A 26,556-nucleotide genomic window follows, 5' to 3' on the forward strand; every position below is an offset into this window, starting at 1 on the left:
ATAAAAATGATTAAAATATTATTATATATATACATAAAAGATAAAATTCGCGCCAGAAATATTCGTGTTGCGCTATTGCGTGAATTTGCTTTTGGTAAGATAATGTGAAATTGCTTTCAGAGATTATATCTAGAAAAATTCTTAGAAATTAGAAAATAAAAAAGAGGAAAATTTAAACTGATTTATTGTACAATTATGTGTAAAATATATCGCTTATGTATGTATTATTATTGTTCTTCCGCAGATTACAGACTTCATAGAATTCATATATATCGTTTATTGTATATTGTATATTATTGCAGCACGATGCGTTTGTGAAGTTCTATAAACTATTATAAGTAATATATCATAGTATAAAATCGTAAATCGTGTAAGGTGCAATATATAGCCTGTTGAACGAAACGACGCAGTAAACGTAAACTCGAGTTTCAGTAATCGACAACCAATAGTTGCAACCGCACAATCAAATTTATTTACGTTTACTGCCTTGTCTCGTTGAGCAGACTATGTATACTTTCAGTTTTATTTCATTGCGAATCTAATCTATATGTATATATAATTTATGATTGTACGTTCGCGCGTAAATTTTATAACTTTAGTTATAATTTACTCTTGTCACATGTCGATACCTGTGAACGCAAAATTTTTTAAATTTATCATTCTGTAAAAATAATCAATTAAACATCGATATGTGGTCATCAGATTTGGATAGCAGTATAAATCCTCGAGGTGGATTTTTGGAAAGTTTCAACAAAACAGACGGAACAAAAGAGCGTAAAAAACAAACTATTGTTCCTGCTATGATAGGAAATTTACTTTCTTTTTCTTCCACTGACGAACCAAAATTATGGGAGATCCCGGCTCGTATGTTTATGATTGTTGGATTAGTACGCAATGTTGAAGAGACAACAACAAAAATATCATATGATATTGAAGATGAAACAGGTTTAATTTAATTAATGTTTATTCCTTTTTCTAAGTTTCTTTCTTCTTGGTTTTTAGTTTTCTCTGTATTTATATATTTAGGTACTATCACTGCACTCAAATGGTTAGAAATGGATAAAAAGACATCAGATACTACAATGCAAATAAATACATATGTTCGCATAGTTGGTTTTCTTAGAGAACAAACTGATAAGCGACATATTTTAATTTTACGAATGTGGCCACTACAAACCTTGAATGAATTAATAAATCATATTCTTGAAGTTACTTATGTTACACTGAAAGCTAGAATGATGGCAAAAGATGTTACAACATTAGAGAAAGAGCAAGACAATAAAAATGATCTAAATGGAGAAGCTGCTTATTATGGAATGTCAGAAGCACAAACTTTAGTTTATAAAATTATTCATGCACAAAATGATACTGAATCTGGTATTGAAAGAGATAAAATTAAAGAAAAAGTACCAAACTCACTTTCAGGGCAAGTAGATGAAATTTTAGATTTTTTATCTTCTGAAGGCCATATATATACAACAAGTTCAGATGATTATTTTAAAACAACTTAAACAATTAATATAAGTTGAAATTTTTGTCTATTTATCACAAATATCAAGGTCTTTTGTTCAATTTGTAACATACCAAAAGGATAGATATAATACAACAGTAATAGTATATGTGCTATGTAAATGAATGTCATTTTTTTAAATTTTTCTATATATGCATCGATTTCAAAAAGCAGTATAAATTTTTTCATTTACTTTTACTCTTTGTAGGCTAATAAATGTTAATGTGAAAACTTCTTTTCATTAATGTATTATTTATAAGAACTTTTATTTTTAATATTCAATAAATTTCTTAACAATATACAGATTTTATGTACTTATTATAAAAACTGTAATGAATTATTTTTATTATATTTTACTGCAAAATTTCATAACTAATATTTTATAATGTCTAAATATAGTAATACGTGGAAAATTGATAATCTCTTTTCTTTTTCATTTATTTTTACCAAAATAACTGATAAAGTATAACTCATCTAATTATAAAAATTTTATTTCACTATAAGAATTACATTTGCGCAAACTGTGAAAATTCTAACCTAAACATTAACCTTTTATTACTCAAAATCATCAGGTTTGACAACCTCAAATAGTAGAATGTGATCACTTGCAACGGTTTGTGCATTTTGTTTAATTCGTATGATATTAATTTAAAAGCAGAAGAGCAAAATGAGATACGCGCAACTTGTGATGGGACCAGCCGGTAGCGGAAAGGTATTCTCTTTCTCTTTTAATAAAAGAATTTAATAAAAGAGTTTTAATAAAACTTATGAATGTAAAGTATAAGTATACAAAAACGATGCGATTGAAATGTGCAATTAAATTAAAATGAACGCATAATTACATTAATATAAGTATTAAACAATACACACATATTTTTTATTAAATATGTATTATATTACACATCAATATTAATAATTTTTTTATATAGTCCACTTATTGTTCTGCTATGCAACAACATGCAGCCAGTGAAAGACAAGTAATAGAAGTAGTAAATTTAGATCCAGCAGCAGAATATTTTGATTATGAACCTTTAGTTGATATAAGAGAATTAATTCAGTTAGATGATGCTATGGAAGATGATGAATTACGATTTGGACCTAATGGTGGTCTTGTATTTTGTATGGAGTAAGTTTATGAAATAAATTTTACTTTCTGTATAAAGATTATAGTGAAGTTAAACATTTTACATTTACAGTAAAATTTTATTTGTAGGTATTTAATAGAAAACTCATCATGGTTAGAGGAAAAATTAGGTGATGTGGATGATGATTATATCATCTTTGATTGTCCAGGACAAATAGAGCTATATACACATATGACAGTCATTCGTCAATTAATAACAATGTTGCAAAATCTCAATTTTCGCATATGTGGGGTATTTTTAATAGATAGTCAATTCATGGTTGATGGATCAAAGTTTTTGTCAGGTACAATGGCTGCACTTAGTGTGATGATTAATTTAGAATTACCACATATTAATATCCTTAGTAAAATGGATTTACTGTCAAAAAGTGCAAAAAAGCAACTAGACAAATATTTAGAACCTGATCCATACAGTTTATTATCAGACATGGAGAAAGATTCTTGGAATAAAAAATACAGAAACCTCACTGAAGCAATAGGAAGGCTTATAGAGGACTACAGTTTGGTGCGTTTTTATCCATTAAATATAAAAGACGAAGAAAGTATGGCAGATATTAAACTGACGATTGACAATATTATTCAATATGGAGAGGATGCTGATGTTAAGATTAGAGATTTTGATGAACCTATTAATGACGACGATAAAGATGTAAACTATGATGCAAATACATGATAATAGCTTTACTCAATAAAATATTTTTATGAAATATTCTTTTGAAATTTACTTTCGAATGCCAATGAAATACAAACAAAATAAAATAAAAAGAATTCGTTTAATTAATTTAATTACCGTTAGCTTACGAAAATATCTGTACACGGAAATGATGGAATATTAACACTATAAGGATTCATCATTCTAAATGTGCATTTATCGTATTAAATACAAACATTAGGCATCCAAATGCCAGTGTCGATCCGTGAGCAACAATAGCACTTCCTTCCCACCCTTCTTCTAAGTGATCTTTATTTTTTGTTTCAGACCTTGTCAAGTTACATTTACATAATACTCTTTTCTTCTCTATTTGTTTTTGAGTCAGAACCTTTTCTCTTATTATAGCCTTTACTGCTTCTGTTGTATCTTGTTCCTTAGTCAATAACTGGAATTTATCATCAGCTTCTTCTTTTATCTCTTCTACGACGCCTGTATAGTTACAAGAATATAGTACATTATCAACTACCGTTCCATATTCACTATAGTTTAATAATTCATAACGTTTGGTACTCTGTAAATAAAAGAATACAGATAGATAAAATAATACATCTCATAAGATATTTAATGAAAACAATACATATTGAAATCGTTATCCATTATTACCTCGTCGAAAAAAATAATAGCGTGTTTTGAAGATGTAAAGCTACAGTTACCATAATTAGATAAAACTAAATCACAATTTGGTCCACTTCCAATAGTAAGTGTTTTATGAACCATAAAAGTTGGTGGTTTAGGTTTGTGATTTAAAGAAAACAATGCCGCTCTGGCCCTTGTTTGGCAATTAATTATGTCATAATTTTCTCCATCTGGATCTAAAATTTGTTCTAATCGTTGTAATGCCAATGCTTCTAAAACTGGTCTTTCAAGTAACTGTATACCTTCTTTTACATCATAACCAAACTTCTCTGCATAATATTCAGTACTAATGTCATCATTACAACTACTTTCAGTTACATTTTCTTGTTCCACATTTTCCTCATATTTAATGCTACTTGTATCTTCTTGATTACTTTCACCCTTTATTTCATTGTTTTCTTCAATCTCCTTTTCTATTTCCATTGGTTCTTCCAATCTTTGCACTTTTGTATTTTCTTTTTCTACTTTAGGGAGTTTGTTATCATTATCTTCTACACCCTGCACTTTAATATTTTTACTCACTGGTCTTATGACAGCATCATGGTAAAATTGTACAGGATCTAATTCTGGTGGGTGTTCATAATGAAATTTTACAGAACAGGGTACCTTTACTCTTGTTCGACCTTCTAATTTTATCTTTGTTCGAAAAAGTGGATTTGCAGCACGCGCTTTACGTAAAAAATCTAATTTTACTGCATGTTGATCTATACGTTGATTGGCATATTTATCCCAAAGTTTAATACGTTCTGTCACTCTACACGAGGTTAATAAATTTTGATCTATGAAATGATTTGGATGATTAGGACACATCCATCTTCCGATTGGAAAAGCAGTGAGTGGTGGGTCTAAACAATCTTGATGAAAATATAATGGACAATAATCACATGCAATTAATGGTGCTTTTCTGCAGCTACGACCACATTCAAAGCACAAACGTGCTGGTAAAGGTACCATTAAATTATTATCTAAACAGTGACTTTTCCCTACTGAAAAAAAATCTTATAATTAATAATAAATTATGTAATAAATATCTATAAAAAATTAAATAATATATACCATTATTACTTCCACTTTGTTGTTTTCCTCTTCTACCTGAAACATAATCTACTTTATTACTACCAGGAAACATAATTGGTAATTGCAATTCTTTAGGCAATTCAAATTCTCTGGGATTAACTAAAGATGCTGCCAAAGCTAACACTTCTAATGCAGATTTTTTTTTATTCTTTTCATTTCCTTTAGTATCTAATAGATTTCTTTTTGATGCACATCGGCAAGCATAGCACAACCATTCTCCATTAGGAATATCTGCTGGATCCACTGCTGGATAACTGCAAATGATTATATATATAAAATTCAATTCATTTAAACAAAAAATTAGATTCAGTAAGCATTTTTATATTTAAAAATAATATTACTAAAGCCAGAAATATTGAATCTCATTTCTTTCATCTTGAAGTATCCAAACTCACTGGCATTGCAAATGATATGATGCAGGGCATTTGTCACAACATATAAGTTCTCCTCCATCTCGACAGGCATCACAGATATCATGATTGTGACCACGTCCTCTTCTTTTAAAATACGGATGCTTTTTCTCTTCTTTGTCCTTTTTATTTTTTGCTGTTTTAGAATCTTCTGATACAGGTGGTGCTATAAGAGCTTGAATTTGCTAGCGACACAAAAATTAATTATATAAAAAAGAAATATTTAAAAAATTTAGATATGCATAAGAAAATTATTATGTATAATGTAATTTTTCATAGATAAACGAATTATATTTCATTCTTACTTACTGGCATTAAACCACCGATCATTGGAAAACCATATTCTACAGTACCCATTTTGAAAGTAATTTTTAATTCTTAATGTTATAAATTTTTCTTGTTCAGCGTAGCATTTGTTTAACTACGAATTATATATTTACTCTCCCTTTTCATTTTTCATATCTAAGTTGGTTATGTATAAAACTTAGAAAAACAAAATATTAGATTTATACACTTAATCCTTGCAAGATACTGTAGATTGTGCTGTCCCCTGTATAAGAATTCAAAATTTCAAAGCAAATTTATGTAAATTTCATGATATATTTATTACTTTATATTTCTTCCATACAAATATAAATATTTTATACATTCACATTCTTACATTATTATTCTTATATAATGATGCTTAAAATATGTAAAACTCAAGTATCTGTATTCTCTAATATATTTCTTACCGTGTACTGCTTATACTTTTTACTATATGCTTAAGAAATGTGTTTTTCTATATATGATTATATTCTTCTTATACTACATTCTTGTATAAACTATACTATATGTATATACATACTTCTTATTTCAAATTAAGAGAGGTGAAATTTATGAACCAACAAAATATAAAATGTTTTTAAATATATTTTAATTTTGTTTGTAATAAAATAAGAATATTAATAAATGTTATAATATTATGATACCATATTAATAAAAAAACATTAACTCTTTTAAATAATTAAATAGTATAAGAAAAAAATTCATTGAAATTGTACACATAGATTAAGTAACACCGAACTTTGTTAATTATCTTAAAATAGACTTTTTATTATTTTAATTAAATTAAACCCAAATATCATAACATGTAAATATTATGAAAAATATTATCTATTGTGTTATTGATTATGTAGTATAATTGAGCGAGGAGTTCACTGCCCAGCTTATATTCATTATTTGTGATTGTCAGGAAATATTTAAAGAATTTGGGGTTCAAACGAAAGATATACATACGTATACGTTTTACTTGCGTTTGAATAAACAAAATTATTAAAATATTTATAAATTACATAAAATTTCAAAATGCTTCGAATACCTACTAACACCTTAATTAAAAGACAAATACATGGAAATGCAGAAATAGTAAAAAATTGTAAAGAAATCAGGAATCGCAATCCACGAAATTTAGAACGTTTAAGAATCGCAAGGAAACCTATAGGATATGCTCTTGATAAACGTGAACGTGGATATTGGCATAAGTAAGATAATTACCATAACATAATTTTTTCTATTATAACCTTAATAGTATACTAAGTTTTAATACTGTATCTTTTTAACACTTGTGATCAAAATTTGGATAGGTTGGTTGTACATACCACTCAACGTCATGTTGTAGCAGAAATATGTCATTTTGAAAATGGTCCAGTTATCACAGTATCAAGTAAAGATTGGGGATTGAAAAAACAATTATATAGGTTTGTAGACACTATAAATACATGAAATAGAAATGCATTGATTTGAAATTTGAAATTGCAACTAGCAAAAGAAACGATGACAAAGATTTCTAGATTTTTTCTAGACTTACGTAGATTATTTGATCAACTTATGAAAAATTTTAAATAGTTAATAATTAAATACTTTTCAAAACTCAAAAACCAAATTAAAGTTATACAAATTATTTCAGCACAAATGACTGTATAGCATATAAGTTTGTGGGACGTATGCTTGCACAACGTTGCTTAGAAAGTGGTATATCTGAAATTTATTTGAATAAAACTTCTTTTGTTATTGGAAAGAAAGTACAATCACTCATCGATACACTGTTAGAAAGTGGAATTTGCTTACAAGAACCAGAGCAATATAAACACCCAAGACCTGGGACCATGAATTATCCAGAGAAGCCTTGGGAAACATATGAATAGTATTCAGTTATGTATAAATATTATATAAAAGTATATATATAGTACACAGTAATAAATATAAGTTGCATAAACTAACAGATTTTGAATTATGCATTTCGTCCATTATAAAGTAAAGTAAAAATAATAATAATTTTCAAATTTTGATCTTTTAAATTTTATTACAGATCTTTTAAAGTTAGGAAAATATTTGAGGAAGGATATTCAAAAACATGTTGTCTATTTTAGTATTATCTGTCTTTATTATTTAAGCATTTCTTTTAATTGGAATATGCAAATTTATACAGCATACATTATACAAAGATAGCAATAAATAATCATGTTAATATTAAATAAAATTTAATTTATGACAAATACAATAAACCTACTGTGCTCAATAATATTAAATATGTATAAGTGTGCAGGATTTATCATTACTACACTAGTAACTATAAACTAAATTAATACTACATATTAGGCTGACTTATTTTGCATGCTAATAAAAATATTTCTTTACAAATATAATACTGTACTAATAATTGTATCATAATTGTAGATAACAAAATATCTAAATAGTTCAGAAAATTTATGAAGTCTTTTATTTTGTTTTTCTTTTTAATTTATGAAATCACAGACCGTGAGTCGTTTATGAAACTTAATTTGGTTGAGTTAACTTCATAAATAACTGTACTGTATTTATAGCTTTTATTTTTATTACTGGATTTTGTAAAGTGCACTTATATTTATTGAGACTCTGTAGAAAATCCTGCACATATGAAAAAATAAATCTATATATTACACTTTAAACATTAATAATACTTCAGTCTAAAAATTAAAATTTGAATTTTGAATACCGGTAATAGGGCATATATGTCATTGTTGAATAATATCAAATTCATAATTTTTAAGATGCAAGCAGTGTTTTTAATCATTTAACTATTTTCAGAATTTTAAAAACCTATTTGTATTCATTCATACATCCAATTTTTCATGAGAAACATCTATAATAGTATGAAATAAAGGATTAGTGTGCATATTTTAAGTTAAATATGATATAGCACATTTTTTAAATGATGATGATAATAGGTAAGCATTTTACTAAAGTATTTTGCTAAACGTTTGTTATAAGTTTAAGAAATGTATATACACAGTATAATATTCCCTAATAATTGATGTCTATCTGAAATACCGAGGAGAATTGTATCACAAAAAGGTACATAAATTTTTCTTATGAAAGTATAAAATAAAATTGAAATTTTATTTGCAAGTATGAATATCTACGCTTTTAACACAAGTTTTGCATTCAACGAAACAACACCAATGAAATTTGCACTCGCATCGTTCTCTAATGGTTGATTTTTGTGTGTTATATCCTCGACCGCAGCAAAGAAGATTACATCCATCCATACCGGATGATGTTCTGTTGCAAATTCTTCCGTGTGTACCTAATAAATATTTATTTTTTGTAAAGAAAGAAAGAAATTTGTATAAGCATAGTCTCGTGTAGTATTTATTTAATATTTTTGAAAATTATCAAAAGAAATTAATAAATTAATCATTTAAAGTTTTTGAATAAAAATTTGTTACCTAACGATCCAAGTGTTTCATTAGGAAGACAATAGTTTGGAGATTCATCCAAATAAACTAGATCATTCGCAGTAGGTAACGAAAATCTTGGATCTCGCATAGACAGACGCCCACGTCTATTTACTCTCACTTCTGTTGCCCCATCGTATTTATCTAAGAGAAAATCACCTGTAAAGATGATTAATATGTATTTATAATATTATTCTATTATCGCAACATTAAAAGTAACTACATTAAAAAAAATATACCAATTTCTCGGAAGGAAGCAAGTTGCTGCCAGCAAGTAATTAAGCTGCAACTTCCAGAAACTCCGTGACACTTGCACGTTACTTTGGACCGTTTTATAACAGCCTTTGGAAATTTGTTAATTTCATAATTATTAACGCTAATGATTTCTTTGTCTCTATTTAATAAAATGCAAATAAAAAAGAATGAAATTTACCCTGCGTCCGGCTTCGTTATTATGAAGATTCATTAAGCTTCTGCCTTGTTCTCTACTGCCTCTTTTAAAACTTCGCTCACGTTCTTTCACATCAACGAATGCTTGTGTAAATCTAAACGGATAAAATCTGTTAGAGAAAGCTCTCGATGAAAGCTTTGAGCATATTAAACATTGACAGTAATATACATACAGATCAGGGAGAAATTTAAAACAGTTAGTGGAATTAAAAAAGAGTTTGCAATAATTACTTGTAACCGTATTCGAGATTGTCTCCGCAGCCACCCCAGATCCAGTCTCGCTTTAGATCTCTGGGTCTGCTGCTTCTAGAACATCCACACGAGGATAATTGTCCATCTCTGCAAGATCGGCTAATCGAATATACCACTCCTGCAGCTGTGATCGCATGGACGAACGCAGTCTCTCTGCTTGCTAGGAAAAGGAACGCGTCCGTTTAAGTCTTTTTTTAGCATTTAAAGCTATGCCAATAACTGCTTAAAAACTTATTTATAAATGATAACATTTTAAAACTTTTATTTGTTTAAAGAGAATCCTTATCCTTGATCGATCCATGAATTAGTGTAATATTCTTCATTTCTTCCGTACTGTTTATTGAAACCTACCTATCTCTTGATTGCAATAATGAGATCATCGCATCGTGATGTGTCTCTTCGTAAATAAGAGGTTGTTAGGAAACAAGTATTGCCAACAAAAGGTCATTGACGAAGAAAGAAAGAACTTGATATAAGTAGCTTGTATAAAAGTGTTTTACCTATTCTAAGCATAGGTCCGAACACTGACTCATCAGAGACAGTGGAGCAATTCCACCTTCGGTCGTGAAATTGATGCTGGCACTCGTGAATTCCAAATTTTGCACCCTTCGCAACACTTGGCATGTGATCCACGGACAACTGGCATAGCTTCCCTTGGCCTTGCGAGAGCCCTTTTAGCCCATGACAAATGCTCGATGCAGCGACGTCGTAGGTTTCTATCATTTGAGCAGTTTCGAGTTGTGGAAAGTGTTGCAGGCCGATGTTTCTGAAACGATCACGGGAAAAAGCGATGCAAACGTTAGGATAAAATCAGAACGGAAAAGAATAGAGCGATAGATTAAGATATAACTTTTAGATCTAACTTTAAGATAGAGTTGATATAACTTTTCCACCAAGCCAATATGTACCTCTGTTGAATAAAAATTAAATCCATCATTTTGATTAACGTTAAACATTAACTGTACTGAATATTGTTTGGGATACTTCAGGGTAGCGATTAACAGTTAATAGCGTTATTCAAATATCACGTGTATTTTTACATTGTTTCAGTTATTTTATATTATATTAGTAAATTTCAATACGAGTTTTACAAGGATAATAAGTTTCAATGGAACCTCGAGCGAGATCTATTCTTAGCTCGAACGAATAACTTCCAACGTGGAAGCTTGTCCGATATTTGCAAAACCCATCTCGATCAACCACCCTTTGTTGAATACTCGACGCCCCCTTCTTTTCCAAAAGGCGTGTATAAATTCGGTCGAACTTGCAAAGATTTGTTACGCTGATTATACAAATTTGGAGCTGAAAAGCCGTGGGCGAAGAACGGTTCTCCGTGCCGATTTTTAATGGTACATTTGTGAGTCAACCGAGCGAGATGATGGAATGATGCCGTCACGGACAGAAGTCAGGGGGTCTCTAACGGATCTACCAATCTGAAATTCGAAACGGGTGCTCGTAAAGGTTTTACCAACGATATAAGCACGAGTATGAGTGTATGCTGTACACACTTGGATGCTCTGATATTGCCAATCGAATACATAAAATGGACGCAGTCTAGCGACCTCAATGCGCAGGATTGATGGGCAAAACGTGTAGGAAACAATAGGAAAGTTATGTCATATATAGTGTATATATATGAGGATCCGTGTTCGATATTTTAAGGGTAGTAGAACGGGTTAAAGATCAACATGTAGTGTACAAGTTGTTGGATATTCCCAAGTATCGAATCAAATTAATTTTCTCGTTCGCTCTCCTTACACTGCGATGAAATTTGCCCAAACGTTAAACGATGCCTTAAAATACTTTGAGTATAGTATTTAGGAAAGTAGATGGGTACTAAATTAATGAAGATTTTTACAATATCAAGGCTCTAATCATTTTCACTTGGAAGCAATATTCCAAAAGATAAAAGCTAATTGTCAAAATTTTTTAATTGTAACTTAGAAAGAGATACAACTTGTCCCAGTTATGTAGACCATTCTGTGTAGGAGATATCGCTCCTGACGTTAAGCAAACTGTATTATTACATCTCAGATGTTTCTATGCCGTTGTTTACTGCAGTTTCTAATCCCTTTTACTGGGGTGAAAGTTGCGCGTGATACTATCCCACGTAACATACAGTGCTTGAAGACATCACCGATAAATATTAAAAAAAAAAGGTAAACGATTTCAAATCAAGCAATTTGACTTTCATGAATACAAGCTTGAAGCGAAGTCACTCGAATTAAAGAAGCGAATTAACTAATCTGAACGAGATTTAGAGGATTAAGATTTTCAACCATTGGTCTCATGGTAAACTACACTAGGGTATGCATAATAGACTGCATTAATATTCCGGAACACGTTTTGGTTGTGATATATTATCAGCTTTGCACTCCCCTAAAACAATGACGCAGGGAATCATGGGAGGGGAACGATAATATTTCGAAGGATCCTGCCCACGCAAATTCGTGGGGCACTTCGTAGGCCGTGCCGTCCCAAAAAGTAATGCCCCGTGTCTCTTAAAAGATTATACCGGCAATCGTATGGTTTTACGTACCGGGTGTTCTAATTGAAATATTATATTTAATTTTAATCTCCCGTTGAATAAATTTTGCTATTTCAATTCATTGATCTAATCCTTAACTCTGTCAACATTTGGACAAAGAGATAGAAATGGGGCCAATTTTAATACGTATCCACGAATTTAATGATAAGTTAATTCCAATAGAAAGTAGAAATTTACAAAATTTTACTTTGCACGAGATTCGATCGTTACACATTGAAATATCAATCAATTTAAATATAATTTTATGTTCTATTATCCTAAATCGGATATGTGATAATTTTTTTCTGATAAACATTGAAGAGCGACGTAGACTTTATTCCTCAGAGTGCTCAGGTATACGTTATCCACCTTATTTTGCGTAGGAGTAATGTAATCGATCCGTATTATTTTAGTGTTAGCAGAGACGAACGATTGAGATAATGATTACTATTAGCAGTAGTAAATTATCAACCATGAAGTACGATCTCTCCATTAATACAACTAAAAATATACATTCCTTCGAGACTTTAAAAGTTACTTTGACTGTGCTCCTCATGTAAGAAATTCTTAAAGAAATGACTGTGAGTTTATGAGGATTTTATCTTTGCTTGCTGAGGATGAAAAGGAAGAAACATAGGAATTTAAAAGTAGGCAAAGTTTCATGCAATAAATAAATTATTTCAGAATGAACAAAAATTTTATCGGTATCATCGTTATATCGGCAAAAAGATCAAAACGGAAGAGAGGAAGGAAATAAAGTAAAGGAAGAAGGGATGAGGAACAAAGGAAAGGAAGAGACCATTTTGGAGTAACACGTACCTACTTTTGTTCCTACGGTTCGAGCAGGAATTCTTCGTTTTTTATGTTACTGTTTTTCCTATTTCTCGTTTTTTTCGCTCAACATGCACGTATCATTTCGTAGAAATCTAAGAAACGAAGAATAAGAATTGATCATATTACAAGTGAAAGAAACTATACGCTCGGTGTTAAAGCGAATCGAGCGAATTGCTAACCGATTTCTAGTCTAACATCGAACGAAAGAAACTAAAACATCTAGTGGAAAGTATCGTGTCGCGGCCAACAATGACGCCACTTTCTTCTCACGTGGGACGAGAAAAATGTCTCGAGGCCACCCTTTAATCTGACTGTTTCGATATCGTCGCGATTCACGGAGAAATAGTGCACCGGGAATGGCCTGGTGTGAATCAATTCATTCCTGCACTTAAACACACGCACATCGCCGTGTGTCCGGAATCTAATCTGGACGCTGGCTCTTAGTCGTGACTTAAGGGGTTGTTACGTTGATACTGGAGGGTAGATTAGCGAGAGAAACGCGCATTTTTGCGAGAAAATTGTTTTATCTTGCATAGACCATTGCTCAAGTTACGCTGTATCTTATTGCCGACTGAAATGTCGTGTAATTAATTCGCTCACGTAAAACCGTAAGTCATGGAAGAATTCAAGTCTGCCATTTACGACGCACAGAGTAGATACTCACGTCGAGTCTGTTCGCTGGATAAAGTATATAACAAGGATATGTGGCGAAAGAAAAGTTGGATATACAAATTTTTAAGAAGCAGATAAGGTGGGAATTCACTGAACAAAATCTGTATCTTTAAGACGGGACTCTTTGGTTTTGTTAAAGTACATAGAAATTGCTCGAATATTGAAAGTAATTTATTAAAAGCTCTTCGAAAGATCTCTCGAAAGCTCAGATCTAATTAGGATGTAGTAAAGATAAAATTAAAACGACCAGAGATTACATCCATCGAGTTCTTAACTTAAGCTCAGATAAGAGGGATTAACTTTTATGGAAATCATATGAGTCCCGCCCAAATGATTAGGCATTTTCTTGATCAGAGACGCTTAGCGATGAGATTTAGAAAAAAAAACCACTGTAATGACTGAAAGGGTTATTGATCATTTATCAACGATCGAAATCTATTAGTGTCATCTTTTGAATTTTGAAATGGGAAGCAGTGTAATGGAAAAGTTGGTGGCATTTATCAGCGATCAAAAGTGTTTGTTTCTCGACATTCTTTGTTTAAAATTAACAACTTTAAATTAATTATAATCCACTTTCGATACTCGCAACTTTGACATATTAGGTAGAGCCTAGGAAGAAAAATTGAACAAAAATTTATCAAACGAACTAGCCCTTTTTCATTTAACTCTTATTTCATTTGAAGCTTCGTTCAATTAATTTTAGAAATACCAAAAGTTAATTCGAAGTCTATCTCAGGCAATATCTTCAAAAAATCTTTGTTATGAAAGGGAAATTTTGAACAACTTCCTCCGTTTTCCTTTCTACTAAAAATATTTGCTATTTTAATTCAACTGGCCAGAAATTTCGACGAAAGGAAGGGATTTAGAAAAACATAAAGAAGCTTTCACCGAAGCAGAAGAAAAAATACCATATTCCCAGTGATTTCCAAAAATCCAATTACGAAGCGGGGCATGAAGGATCTTCACGGATGAAAATTCCACGCCACGAAATCTGTACCGATCTCGGAACTATTCAATGATTTGTCATGGACGTGCAGGGGTGGAAGTTAGGGGTGACTAAGGCAATTCAGAAATTAGACACACCGTTGTCGGGGGTACTTTGAGAAAGAGGACAGCGATTCTATGAAAAATCCTTCGATCGTGTTCCCACGACGCGATTTCGTCTCGCTGTATACAAAGAGCTATAAATTATGGTAGTCGTTGCGTGGGCAATTTTTGCGGGAATTTGATGAGGGTAGAGAACCGTACCTTTCTCTTCACGACATATTAATTTATCGATTATCGTCCTGATACCCCGTACTTGTGTTCTTCGATCTGTACCTTGAAGATTGCGCCGAGTAATTAGGCAATTTTGCGTAGGGGTTGTGAATTTCACGCTTACTCCTTTAGGGAAATCTGAATTATTATCTGCATTTAATAGCAAACATTATCAGGGAATGCACATTATAACGTTTTTACTTAAATGTTTGAATATTCGTAATTATATAAAAATTGGATATTACATTCGTAATTGAATATAATCAGTTATATCTTAACGGTATCGAAATACTCGATATTGGAACTTTAATTTAAGAAGCTGGTAATTCTACAAAAAGGGATACTCACATCCATGTTCCTGGTACAGTCAATGCTACGACGATGAGAAGTAATCGCGAAATAATGAGTAAGCTGCTGCAAACTGCCATCTTGCCTGCAAAGTAATTTCGATATAAGTATTAACTTCCAAATTGTCTTACCATTTTTCTCGATTAAGTTCTAATATACAAAAGATAAGACTAAAGAAAAAAAAAGGCAGAATTTATATATTACGATATGGGATACACATGTTGTCGAATGTATCTTGAAACATGCAATAAATCGTCGACGATAAAAATACATATCTCCGTTAAAAAAAATCTCTTTAAAAAAAAGTCAGAGCATTCTATTAAGTTTCTTCCACCAAGTGAAACAACTTTCGTGTGTAAATATTTATTTGCATTTACGATAGCGTGTATGCACTTGAACGGACCCGTTAATATTCGAGCTCCATTAAAAACCGTGTTATTCGAATTAAAAATAATTTTCACGAAACACAATCACGAAGAGTATCTGCTAAGACCATTTCACAAGGGAATTCCAAACAGTAACACCAAGTGCTTCACCCGGTATACAAAATGAGTACGTGAGTACACGTACTAGTATATACAATATACATATATACGTGTATACCAGTTCTGTGGGCTGCAAGCACGCCGTAGCCTCGGCTTGAAACGAAAGACACCTAAGTCCAGGCGATTATGGTACATCGATTCGACATTACACCTTGCTTGCTCCTGAAGCGACTCACGAGAGTCCTCGGTTCTTGTTCTCGGTCCAGGCCCCAGCCATGTACGCGACTGGTTAATAGAAACTACAGACCTGAGTTACGACTCGTAAACTCTATAACTTTTCATTTTCAACTGTTACGCTACGGTGACACGAGAACTATACCTGTTGATGAGTAGAGTCTAGCGACAATATTGTATTTATGGTTTATGGATATACTCTCGCCTTGATTGCACATGGCGAACGTACATACATCTGTTTGCAAGCGTTGACTTAGATTTGGAAAGTCTGTAATATTTTTAATACGTATTGCTATCAAGTTTCGTGACTTAGTAGAAAGGTGGTTTTAGAATTATAGCCTCACTTTAAATTTAATTCGGGCAGATTCTGTTTTGATGGCGGAAATAATAAATTTTCTGAATTTTTTTAGTGTAGTCATTTTGATCTGTTGGTTTTGCTAGTATCAAAGTGGAATGTCTGGAATTTTTCAGTAGAAAAGCCATCATTGGCCAGCCAAACGGTATGAATTTTATGTTATTGAACCTTTTTGATTCTCATGAGAACATTAGTGGGAAATATCTTAATTTAGACATCGAGAACTAATACGGAGGTATTTATATTTTCAAGGTCACTTTTATCTTCGTAGGCAAAATACATTATTTATTAACTACTTCGAACAGTTTAATTTTAGCAAGATATAAATACTTCTTTCTAAATCTAAAATAATCACGATCTCATTTTAGAATGGCGTTGCATCTCAAGGTCTTGGTAATCGATGACAGGTTCGTATAAAAAAGTATACCTTGGGTCTTGTTCGCGAGTGAATGATCTTGGGTAACCCGATCGCGGATCAAAAAGTTCCGCTACTGGTTTTAAAAGAAGCGAAAGAAGAGGCGCGTCGTTCATTAAGAAACGCTGCGCTGTTAAATCAAAAAGCTCGGCCCGATTATGGCACATCGATTCTTGCGTTACACCTTGCTCGACCACGACGGGTGGCTGTTGCATTCAAAGTTGCCCGCTGCGACTAGTTAATATATGCTACTCGCTGAAGTTACGAGTCGTAAATTTTGTAACTTTTGATCCCGGCTTGCTATAATTTCAGTGAACCGACCATGAAACAAATTAAACACGCTTGCGAACGGGAGCTTTTTAAAGGAACATGGTATCCTGTCGTCAGTTGCGAAATGTATGTCAGCAAATTACCGTAGGTGTAATGTTAATTTTAAAAAATGAGTAAAGATCCAAAAGTACATGCAGCACCTTTATGCGCGAACATGTAATAGTTTATTTGGATTGGATTTTATTAGTAAAACTATAAAATCGTGTATATCCGAATTAATGCAATGTACCAAAGTTACAGGAGCTAATGGGTCGATAAATTTTACAATCAAAATTTTATAGCAGTTGCCGTCTATCTAGCTATTGAAATATAACGTTTTCTGATAAAATTATTTCTCCTAAAACTCCGAGGTTTAGAAATTTATAGCACATATCGTTAAATGTGTCTTTTCACTACTGGATCCTTCAATTACCAAAAGTTAAGGTGTTATAATTCAGGTTTAAGAGTTATATGATGACTTTCATGACTGAATATAAATTAATTGCAGCCGGTAGGTTTCAACAAATGGGATAGGTATATTTTTTACCAAGATATTTATGTTTGAAACTGGATAGGCAATAAATTTAAAAATAACATAGCGTACTATATCATTTAGGGAGAGAATATAAAAATTCCAGGATTCTAACAGGATTTAAAGCTTCTAGTATACTAGAAAAGCACCCTGTATATCCTCGTCTATCTAACCCACGCGATCGAGCAGAATATTAGCCGGTGTATAAAATGCATTTGTGATCACGACAGGAATGTAAATGGCGTACTTCAGCACGTCTCTCGCGGGACCGGCCTCGAATTATCAGCAATAAAGTATCTCGCTGGCGTGTTGAACAAGACATGACCGGCGGTAGTGCAAGCACCGCTACATTTGTTGCTGAATGAGTTGGTCTTCGTCGGTTGATCGTTGATCCTGCGCAGCTGGATGGTACCACGCTGGCTATAATGATCGTAAAAGATCGTTGATCTAATATTAAAAGCGCACACGACGTTCCGTGGCTAACGGCCATTGAAAAGAGGAAAAGGAAATCTGTAAAGTTTCAAGAATCCTCGGCTCGCGATGATAATTAGGTACAGATCTTTAGGACCGCGAGGACGTCGTATCTTCAATCGTCGCCTAGAGATACGTTCGTTAACTTTGCCAAACGAAAATTTTATTTCAACGTAGATGATTTATTGTCATAATTAGTCGTATAATCATTCTGTTATTGACGTGCTTTTTCGATAAACATTTACCGGTCTACAATCGGAATTTTGTTTCATCATGACAAAGATCGTGGTTTGTCATTGTGATCTAAAAGTTATGGAAAAGTTATGTATATAACTTGCAAGTTGCATAGAGGATTAATCCTTATTAATTTATTCATCGAGTTCTCTTAATCTTTTTAAGATAAATCGAATTTATACAAAGAACTAGGAATCGTATTAGGAAAATGTATTTATGTACAACTTTTAACAAATAAAACGCGTCAATATCTTTATCTGTACTTTAGATAGTAAATTTAAGAGCAATCTGGACGAAACTGTAAATATCATAAAATCATGTTTCATGAAGCTATATTATGATCGTTTCATCGAGCTATGTAATAATTCATATAATAATGAAATGTATGTTTTTATGTAATCTGGTTGAGACGAATGGATAAAAAAAAATTGACATAAAATGTAAAACATAATTTCATTACTTTACTATTGCTGTTGGCCTTGTAGAGAAGCGCAAAGCAGCCTGCTTCCACCTGACCAGGAAACATTATCGTAACTTCACTGCCGATAAACTCACTGAAATTCTACGGTACACGTTTGCCGGCTACGAATATCTAAGGGGAGAGTGAGAAAGAAGAAAGCCAAGAATTGATACAAGCGGACGGGAAAGCATTAACATCGCAATTTAATTCCTGTTAGACTCGTAATTACATGCGCATTTCAGATATGTATATGTATAATACGCTCATTCGTATTGCGATTAGCATTGGTTTTGGAATAGTGTAAATGTTTTGGGAAAAGTGTAAAATATATTTTTATTAATTACGTTGCTTCCAAACATAAGGAAGGAAACATAAATTCTCGGCTCCTTTGAAATAGTCTTCTACGATATGAAAGTATCCTGACGTATAATCGTAAAATTATGCTCCGCCATAAATCATTGTCTAGATAACATCTACTTGCTATCCTTTTCAACAATATTCGGTAACCACTTTGTTTAAAGGACGGCGCTCCAATTTAGGAGACATCATGACGGCTTTATGCTTTACATCTTTCAATCCTATCTCGCGGTTCTACTAGACATGCAGTTCAAACCATTAACTTTATTACCAGTTTTACTCAAAAGGAGATGTCATACATAAGTGAATCTCGGTTGGCATTAAGGATATATACAATGCTACTCTTTGTTTTATTAATATAAGATACTAATACAACAAATATTTTTAACACCAAGAATATTACATAACATTTTGTATGCACTTAGCTAAACTGTTGATAGAATACGATTCAACATGGCTGAGGATCCAATGACATCTATTTCAAACTGGATTTTCTAAAAGAAACGCGCTCTTAAACGAAAGAACTAGATTCTTCCTGTTCAACTTTATCTGTGCACATAGAATCACCATCGATCACCATCAATCCTACGTTAGTGTTTTCGAGCCGTGTGCTTGTAGCTAATCTTTCCAGATCGTAACGTTCGATTTATATGACATCGAATACTTTCGAAGTACACGGAATAAAGTATTCCTTGGACGATATTCTGCTCGACGCTAGCGTATGCGATATGCAAGCCTGTGTTTTTACATTTTACAGGGCCATTATTCCACGTTCTTAAACATTCATAAATACCCAGACCACTTTACACCCAGGTAAGAGCGGATCGTTGTTTTCCATGGCAGGGAAAAGGTATGCACGTCGTTGCATCAACCTGTCCTCGACGAGTCGGACCGGGATTTTCACGAGGAGCGGCAGGACGACTCGAGTCCTCTTAACGAAGTTGCTGGATAGGGACGATACGAGAACACATTCACCGTACGCGTGCATGCGAGAAAACGAGAGCGTGCTTACTCGGCTTGTAGACTCGAGAGGAGAGAAAGGAGGTGCGTACAGAGGACTTCAGGTGAGGGACAGTAGAGAGAGAGAAAAAGAAAGAACTGAAAGAAATAATGGTGGAAGGGGATGAAGAGAAAGTTAAAGAAATTGTAAACATACGAGAAAGAAACAGGAAAGAAAAAAAGGAAACGATAATGTTGAATGGAAAAAAGGAGGCTGAAAGAGAGAAAAGAAAAGAAATTGGATAAAGATCTTGGGGGGAGCGAGCAGAGGACGGAACGGTAGAATGTCGAACGGAAAAGGGGAGAATAAAAATGAAAAAAGGAAAGAGGAGATAAAGAAGAAGATAATTGATCGAGGTAGGAGGAAATTATGAGAAAGAATAAAGAATGAATTAATATAATGAGAGAATAAGTCGTTTTGATGTAGAATATACGAAATTTTTATCCGGATAAAATTTTCGATGATTAAAAGAATTACAATTAAATTCATAAGTCCGATAAGCTAAGTATTCTCACATTTTATGCCGTTTACTGCTTCTGCTATCGCATGGGATACCTGTGCGATGATACGGCTATTATAGGATTTCAGTAGGTTTATCGGCGGCAAATTTATGATGTCTCCCAGTCAGGTAGCTGCTAACTGCTTTTATCCTTACTTACGTATGGAAATGGTAAAGTAATACGGATGCTTATTGAATTAAGCAAATTGAACTCGCTTAATTACGATGGAAATAGTTGTTTAATTGGAAACATATAAATTCGAATTAATTGCGATATCGATAATGTATATGTTTTAACACGCATACTCGTTATTTTCGCTGGTATATTTTAAAAATTTGTCAAAGAAAGATCATATACTTCAATAGTTACCAAAATTAACGTGAACTGAAATCTGATTAATCACATAATTATCAAATTCGTTTGGCGATTAAATTTACAACAATAAAAGATTTTTTAAAAAGGGAAAAAAAGTCTTCCACCTACAAAAGGTTCGTTGCAGGATGCACAATGGCAAGGCGCAATAGTTAGACAGCAGTACGATAAAACACGGATAATCATCGGATGAGAAACACCGGGCCTCGTTAAAAGTGTGCAGCAATTAATCTGCCTCGGGTCTCGTAAATCATTGAGCGGCGATCACAGAAGGGAAGTCGTGGATCAGCGGCGCGAATGTTCATCGATCGATCGAAGCTACCTCTCAAACGAAAGCTTACCTTAACGGCAATGTTAATCGATGTCGAATACCAACGCGCACACTGATTCTTCGCTAACGAGATCCGATTACTGACAGTGGCGAATTCAACGTCGAGAATTCGCATAAAATCCGCAGTTAAGCCACTTTTCAATGACGCACGCATAACTTTTTGTTGATTGAATGAGAGAATAATTACCGGATACGCAAAGGATTTTTTTAAATAAAAGCAATAGTACCTGAACCTTCTTGTGGAATTTACCTAATATTATTAAAATACAAATTATCGATTCATTAACAAATTCTTCCGTACTTTAACGATATTATGGTAAAATAGAACTATGAAAACAATATTGTAAAAAATTATCGTTTAAATTAAAAATGAATAATTATCAGAATAAACAGAGCACTAAGAATGACTAATAGGATAATTACGAAATACACAGAGCTAAAGGAAACGGTGTACGAGGTGTATGATATGAGTGATATCCCATTAATTCTTATCGTAAACTTCTCAATCAACGTTATTCCGCAATCTACACCGGACAACTTTCATCGTCTGCAACCATATACTATCTATGTATATCTGCTAGTACGAAAGGCTAGCGTCTTGCGTATCTGTCGTATAGCAAGGAAGTTACTTAGCAAAAGCTCAAACTGATGAGATAAGGTTGCTTGGTGTAACCTGCGCCTCATCCATAACCAGATATATGTTACGATAACGGAAAACCAAAACGTAACAACTTCTAAAATATTCGGTGGATTTGAAATGCCATGTCCATAATGAAATGCAACAGAGATCGTTTCTGTAGAACTTACATTTTGTTCGATGAGATACGTGTGTATTCCTTTCAGTCGCTTCTTTTTAGAATGCTTTCAAATTTTACAGATATCTAGAATATCCTGTGCTCCAATTTCACTCTGGTTTCAGTTGTAGAAACTATACGGTACATAGAAACCATAGACAAACAGTTTTAATGTTTTAAAAACTTCAATGTAGGATTTAATATAGGATTGAAACTTAGTAGAATGCTTCTGTTCATCTCTGTATAGTTGACTTAATAGTTCTTCGTTATTGAAATATTAAAATAGTCACAGTCCCTACATTTTCTGCTTAGAATCAATTACATAAGCCATGCATGCTTTTTTTAAAGATCCTACGAATATATCAAAGAATCTGAAAGCTAATGTAATTAACCCGTCAACTGTTTTATTGCTCACGGCTCCGGCATTTCTCTATTTATGCGGCGCGAACGTAACAAAACCAGATAGATCAGTTGCATTTTTCGCACTATGTGAACTAGTTTCGATAACGCCGGCCATTTAAAATTCAACGAGATATTGTTCCCGGAATAAATTGTCTTGAGTCGAGCCGCCATCGAAACGCGATTTGATATTACGATATGCGTATCCGTTTGTCAAATGAGCATTACAAAGATTCTAATCATTTTTGCAACGGGAAGACATTCCAAAGGATACGAACTACTGATTATCAAATTTATTTACGTCATTTAATCGTCATGTTTGAGAGAATCGCTGTTAGGTTTACTTATAAGGAATTATTAAAGAACATATACCACTATACGTATGTACGTCAATTAAAAGGAAAGAAAAACTTAGATCAACACGCGATAAATTTAAATTAAATTGAATTTGCGATATAAAAACGAAATAAAATTTCAAAAGCAAAGATGTATTATTTAGCTGTAGGAATGACTTTTCAAATTACATAGTCTTATAAAGGGTTAATGGGTTAGAGGGTTAAATAGAATAGGCTTTCTATGTATTTATAATCCTATCGATTTTAGTTTCTAATTACAATATTAATACGTTAATCACAAAGGCAAGGTTACATTATCGATAGTTAATTATCATAGCCCATTAAACCGATTAAACGATTACTCACCGAACCAGGTGTATCCAAAGTCGTTAAGGACGAGTTAATTATTGCCCCAGTACGATCGGGCAACGTTTCACTTTTTTATGGACGAAAGCCACACAACGCCACTTACTTTTTAAATTAATACCGATAACACAACTCGTGTCGGCTCACTTTCATCGAATCTCTGTTCAGATTTCCGGTTTTGCCGGGAAACCCATCATTTTTCACACGGCACAATTCATATCTCATCTTCAGCATCGAAACATTTGATCTTCACAAATACAGCGGAAGAAATTGTTTTCGATGAACAAAATTTTTCTTTTATCTTATTCATGTCCCTATATAAATATTACATGATATAGAATCGTTATAATATACAGTTAGCGATAGTTTGTTTCGAAGATAAGCGAACAATTCATAACTAAAATTAAGATTATAGTACCGTCACAAAATTCTTTGAAAATAAAAAATTGAAGATTTTCAATAATAGGAAAAGAGAAAGGATTATTTAATAATCAAATACTTGGATACACTGCCAACTTTTTTCTAAAACAAACTTTGATTACGCTTATCCGCATTAGTATGTTTAAAATATCTCACGGTTTCCTTTGTCTTCAATCATTTCCATCATGAATTCCGGCGATAATAACGACGCCGATTATACAGAGGGTGTAAGGAAACTTTCGTAAGTCACCGTTGATAAATATAAAAAAGAGGAATCGGCCGTGAAACAACGATCACCTGTTAGTCAAGGCAACCGGACGCGGAAGTGTCATCGAAAACAGTCACTCGAAACACCAACGGGTAAACACATTCTAATTCTCCATCATTTCGTAAGCTCTTCAAACACCGAAAGATTTCTTGTCACTTCCCTTTCTCGAGGCGTCCCCGACGAACGCTGTGGTTCACCGTGCTAAAATCCTCTCGACCTTCTTCGTGGCCCTTCATTCTCGTCGATTCGAAAAACGAAGCGTCACCGGAGCTGTTACGTGCAACTCCAAAACAACTTTACTCTCCTCCGGTCGAACGTCTTAAGAATCACCATCCACGTTGACTGGAAACTTATTTTAGAGTGTCCTTCCTGTTCACCACTTTGAGATCCCGTAAACGTTACGAGACCAGGGGAGCAGAAGGAAACAGAACCATATTTGGCACGTGAAATTCCAGCACGATCGGAAGAATTTTTCAGGAGCAGGAATCGAAAGAGGTTTCCTTTCGTTCGAAGGAGACTTTAGACAGAGGTAGGCAGGATCGGTAAAAAGAAGCCGGTCCCACGGCGGATCGGTTGTTGGATCATCTCGAGGACGTGTGCTGCCTCGTGGCAAGAGGCCAGAGACCGAGGAACGCTGCGAAACCGACTTGGACGACGTGTTACTGCGGAATGGTCGCAGAGTGCAGGCAGAATCCACGAGACCGTGGTACGTTTCGTTCTCTCCCGCTGCCTTGTCTCTCCTGCACGCCACGGGATCGGTCTCTCCTGCTCGTTCTCCCAAAGAGGGAGCCCCCTCGACTAGCGATGGCCTTAAGGCACCTCGAATCAGTTGAAACTGGCACCGCGAGTTCTCCATTATTGTGATTATTCACCGATCGAATGACAAAACCGAATAGCTTTGATTTATCTTCTATAATATGTAGCTCGACATATGACGAATAACGTTGAAGATAAATTGTAGCTAGTAGATCAGTTCGGATAAGTATTCTTTTTGAGATACTTGTCGCTATTGAATTTTACTTAATTGTCGAATTTCTTGAAAGATTTATGTTACCTGTTTCGTTGAATAATTTATCGCGTTAACTGCCGGGTAAATTTGATGTGTTAACCAGGGCGTCAAAATGGTATCACTTATTTCAGTAAGTTCAGCGTCGCGTTCGCGTAATATATGAAACATTTCTTTGAAATGTGAGTCTGACAAGCCATTTTGCCTTATCGTCAATTATCAACCACATTAAAAAAATACATAATAAGTAAACATATCAAAATCTCTTATTGGACGTACATTTAAACAATTTTTTAGTAAATTATAAATGAATATACTGTAACAGCTCTGTTCCAGAAATTGTTGAATACCTGAACTGACAATTCTTATAAACCTGAAATAACTTATTAGTTCTCGGAAAGGTACATTGAATCATGTGGAAATTACTTCAATTAATCGGTGACTTCCATGACGTCAGTGGAAGGTCTAGGTACCGGTTACCGGAGACCCCCAATGCCAGTCAACGTGTCAATATACGTGTAAATTGTTTGAAAACTCGTGATATAGGAGAAACTGAATGCCCATCACTACCCTCGACGGAACTCGCCGGCTGCTTCTCTCCCCTGTTTCCCTTTGCCTTTCTGTTTCTCTCCTTCCCCTCTTGCCGCTCTCTGGCCGGTTCATTGGTTCATCGGTGCACCGGTCCAGGCTCCGTATTCTTCTCTCTAATTATACCGTTACGTGCAATCGCTCGTGTCAATTAGCAGCTCTTTTTTTCCTGCCCGAATGCAACCCCTTCTTTCGCGAAGAACCCCGAGGAGGATTTCGATTCGACTTCTCCTTTCTTTCTTCTTCTCTCTTTTTCCTTCGAGTGATTCCGGAGAGACAAAGGGGTGGTTTCGTGATCCTTCTCGTTCGACAAAGATTTTTTTAGGAATTCAACAAAGGAACACCAACGAACGAATGTGGTATAGCAAAAATGAATCGAAAGCCAATTTTCGAGAACACTTTATTTATAAATTTCTGAAATAAATTGAACAGTTTCTCCGTCATATTTTTAAAATGATTTGTCTAGTAAATCTTTTAAAAAACCAATGTACAACTCACAGAAGTATTCAAGAAAGCAGTCGTATAGAGCAATTAGAAAGAAGTAGGGTATCTAAATAAAACTTTCATAAGCAAACAATAAGACGTACTATCAAGGTCTTGATACATGTATTAGTTAATGAAGCGAATTCATATAGTAAGGAAATTCTGTAGTGGTATACTACAATACGTATACACGTAATTATTTTTATAAATTTTATAGATCTTTACATTTTTAGAAATTATACGCCATTATTCCTT

At 33.5% G+C, this 26,556-nt stretch overlaps 5 protein-coding genes across 8 annotated transcripts; 3 read left to right on the forward strand and 2 right to left on the reverse strand.

Moving 5' to 3' along the window:
- The first annotated feature begins 444 nt into the window (after window positions 1-444).
- LOC117204636 (replication protein A 32 kDa subunit-like) lies at window positions 445-1,758 on the forward strand. The gene is made up of 2 exons (XM_033442187.1): window positions 445-945; window positions 1,027-1,758. Exons 1-2 carry the CDS (start codon window positions 690-692, stop codon window positions 1,509-1,511), a joined length of 741 nt encoding a protein of 246 aa, XP_033298078.1. The 5' UTR covers window positions 445-689; the 3' UTR covers window positions 1,512-1,758.
- Window positions 1,759-1,962: 204 nt separating this feature from the next.
- LOC117204635 (GPN-loop GTPase 3) lies at window positions 1,963-3,365 on the forward strand. The gene is made up of 3 exons (XM_033442186.1): window positions 1,963-2,222; window positions 2,440-2,636; window positions 2,724-3,365. Exons 1-3 carry the CDS (start codon window positions 2,178-2,180, stop codon window positions 3,325-3,327), a joined length of 846 nt encoding a protein of 281 aa, XP_033298077.1. The 5' UTR covers window positions 1,963-2,177; the 3' UTR covers window positions 3,328-3,365.
- Window positions 3,366-3,422: 57 nt separating this feature from the next.
- Window positions 3,423-6,351, reverse strand: LOC117204634 (PHD finger protein 12). Its single transcript, XM_033442185.1, has 6 exons — window positions 6,224-6,351; window positions 5,799-6,039; window positions 5,475-5,674; window positions 5,059-5,333; window positions 3,970-4,988; window positions 3,423-3,877 (listed from the first exon to the last, which is right to left on the reverse strand). Exons 2-6 carry the CDS (start codon window positions 5,844-5,846, stop codon window positions 3,506-3,508), a joined length of 1,914 nt encoding a protein of 637 aa, XP_033298076.1. The 5' UTR covers window positions 5,847-6,039; window positions 6,224-6,351; the 3' UTR covers window positions 3,423-3,505.
- Window positions 6,352-6,635: 284 nt separating this feature from the next.
- On the forward strand, window positions 6,636-8,010 carry LOC117204628 (39S ribosomal protein L18, mitochondrial). The gene is made up of 3 exons (XM_033442175.1): window positions 6,636-7,012; window positions 7,115-7,228; window positions 7,438-8,010. Exons 1-3 carry the CDS (start codon window positions 6,837-6,839, stop codon window positions 7,673-7,675), a joined length of 528 nt encoding a protein of 175 aa, XP_033298066.1. The 5' UTR covers window positions 6,636-6,836; the 3' UTR covers window positions 7,676-8,010.
- Window positions 8,011-8,873: 863 nt separating this feature from the next.
- Window positions 8,874-25,775, reverse strand: LOC117204626 (protein Wnt-5b-like). 4 transcript variants are annotated; one of them, XM_033442173.1, is made up of 9 exons: window positions 23,537-24,981; window positions 18,165-18,337; window positions 15,588-15,672; window positions 10,450-10,715; window positions 9,929-10,109; window positions 9,681-9,792; window positions 9,487-9,589; window positions 9,239-9,406; window positions 8,874-9,096 (listed from the first exon to the last, which is right to left on the reverse strand). In XM_033442173.1, the coding sequence occupies exons 3-9, from the start codon at window positions 15,665-15,667 to the stop codon at window positions 8,909-8,911; spliced, it is 1,098 nt and encodes a 365-aa protein (XP_033298064.1). In that variant the 5' UTR covers window positions 15,668-15,672; window positions 18,165-18,337; window positions 23,537-24,981; the 3' UTR covers window positions 8,874-8,908. The 4 variants fall into 4 exon arrangements, with proteins under 4 accessions (XP_033298064.1, XP_033298063.1, XP_033298065.1 ...); XM_033442172.1 differs by lacking the exon at window positions 18,165-18,337 and having other exon boundaries at window positions 23,537-23,850; window positions 24,113-24,980; XM_033442174.1 differs by lacking the exons at window positions 18,165-18,337; window positions 23,537-24,981 and adding an exon at window positions 25,657-25,775.
- Between the last annotated feature and the right edge of the window lie 781 nt (window positions 25,776-26,556).

The sequence above is a fragment of the Bombus bifarius genome, unplaced genomic scaffold, assembly GCF_011952205.1.
Source record: "Bombus bifarius isolate JDL3187 unplaced genomic scaffold, Bbif_JDL3187 scf7180000007979, whole genome shotgun sequence".
Taxonomy (NCBI): domain Eukaryota; kingdom Metazoa; phylum Arthropoda; class Insecta; order Hymenoptera; family Apidae; genus Bombus; species Bombus bifarius.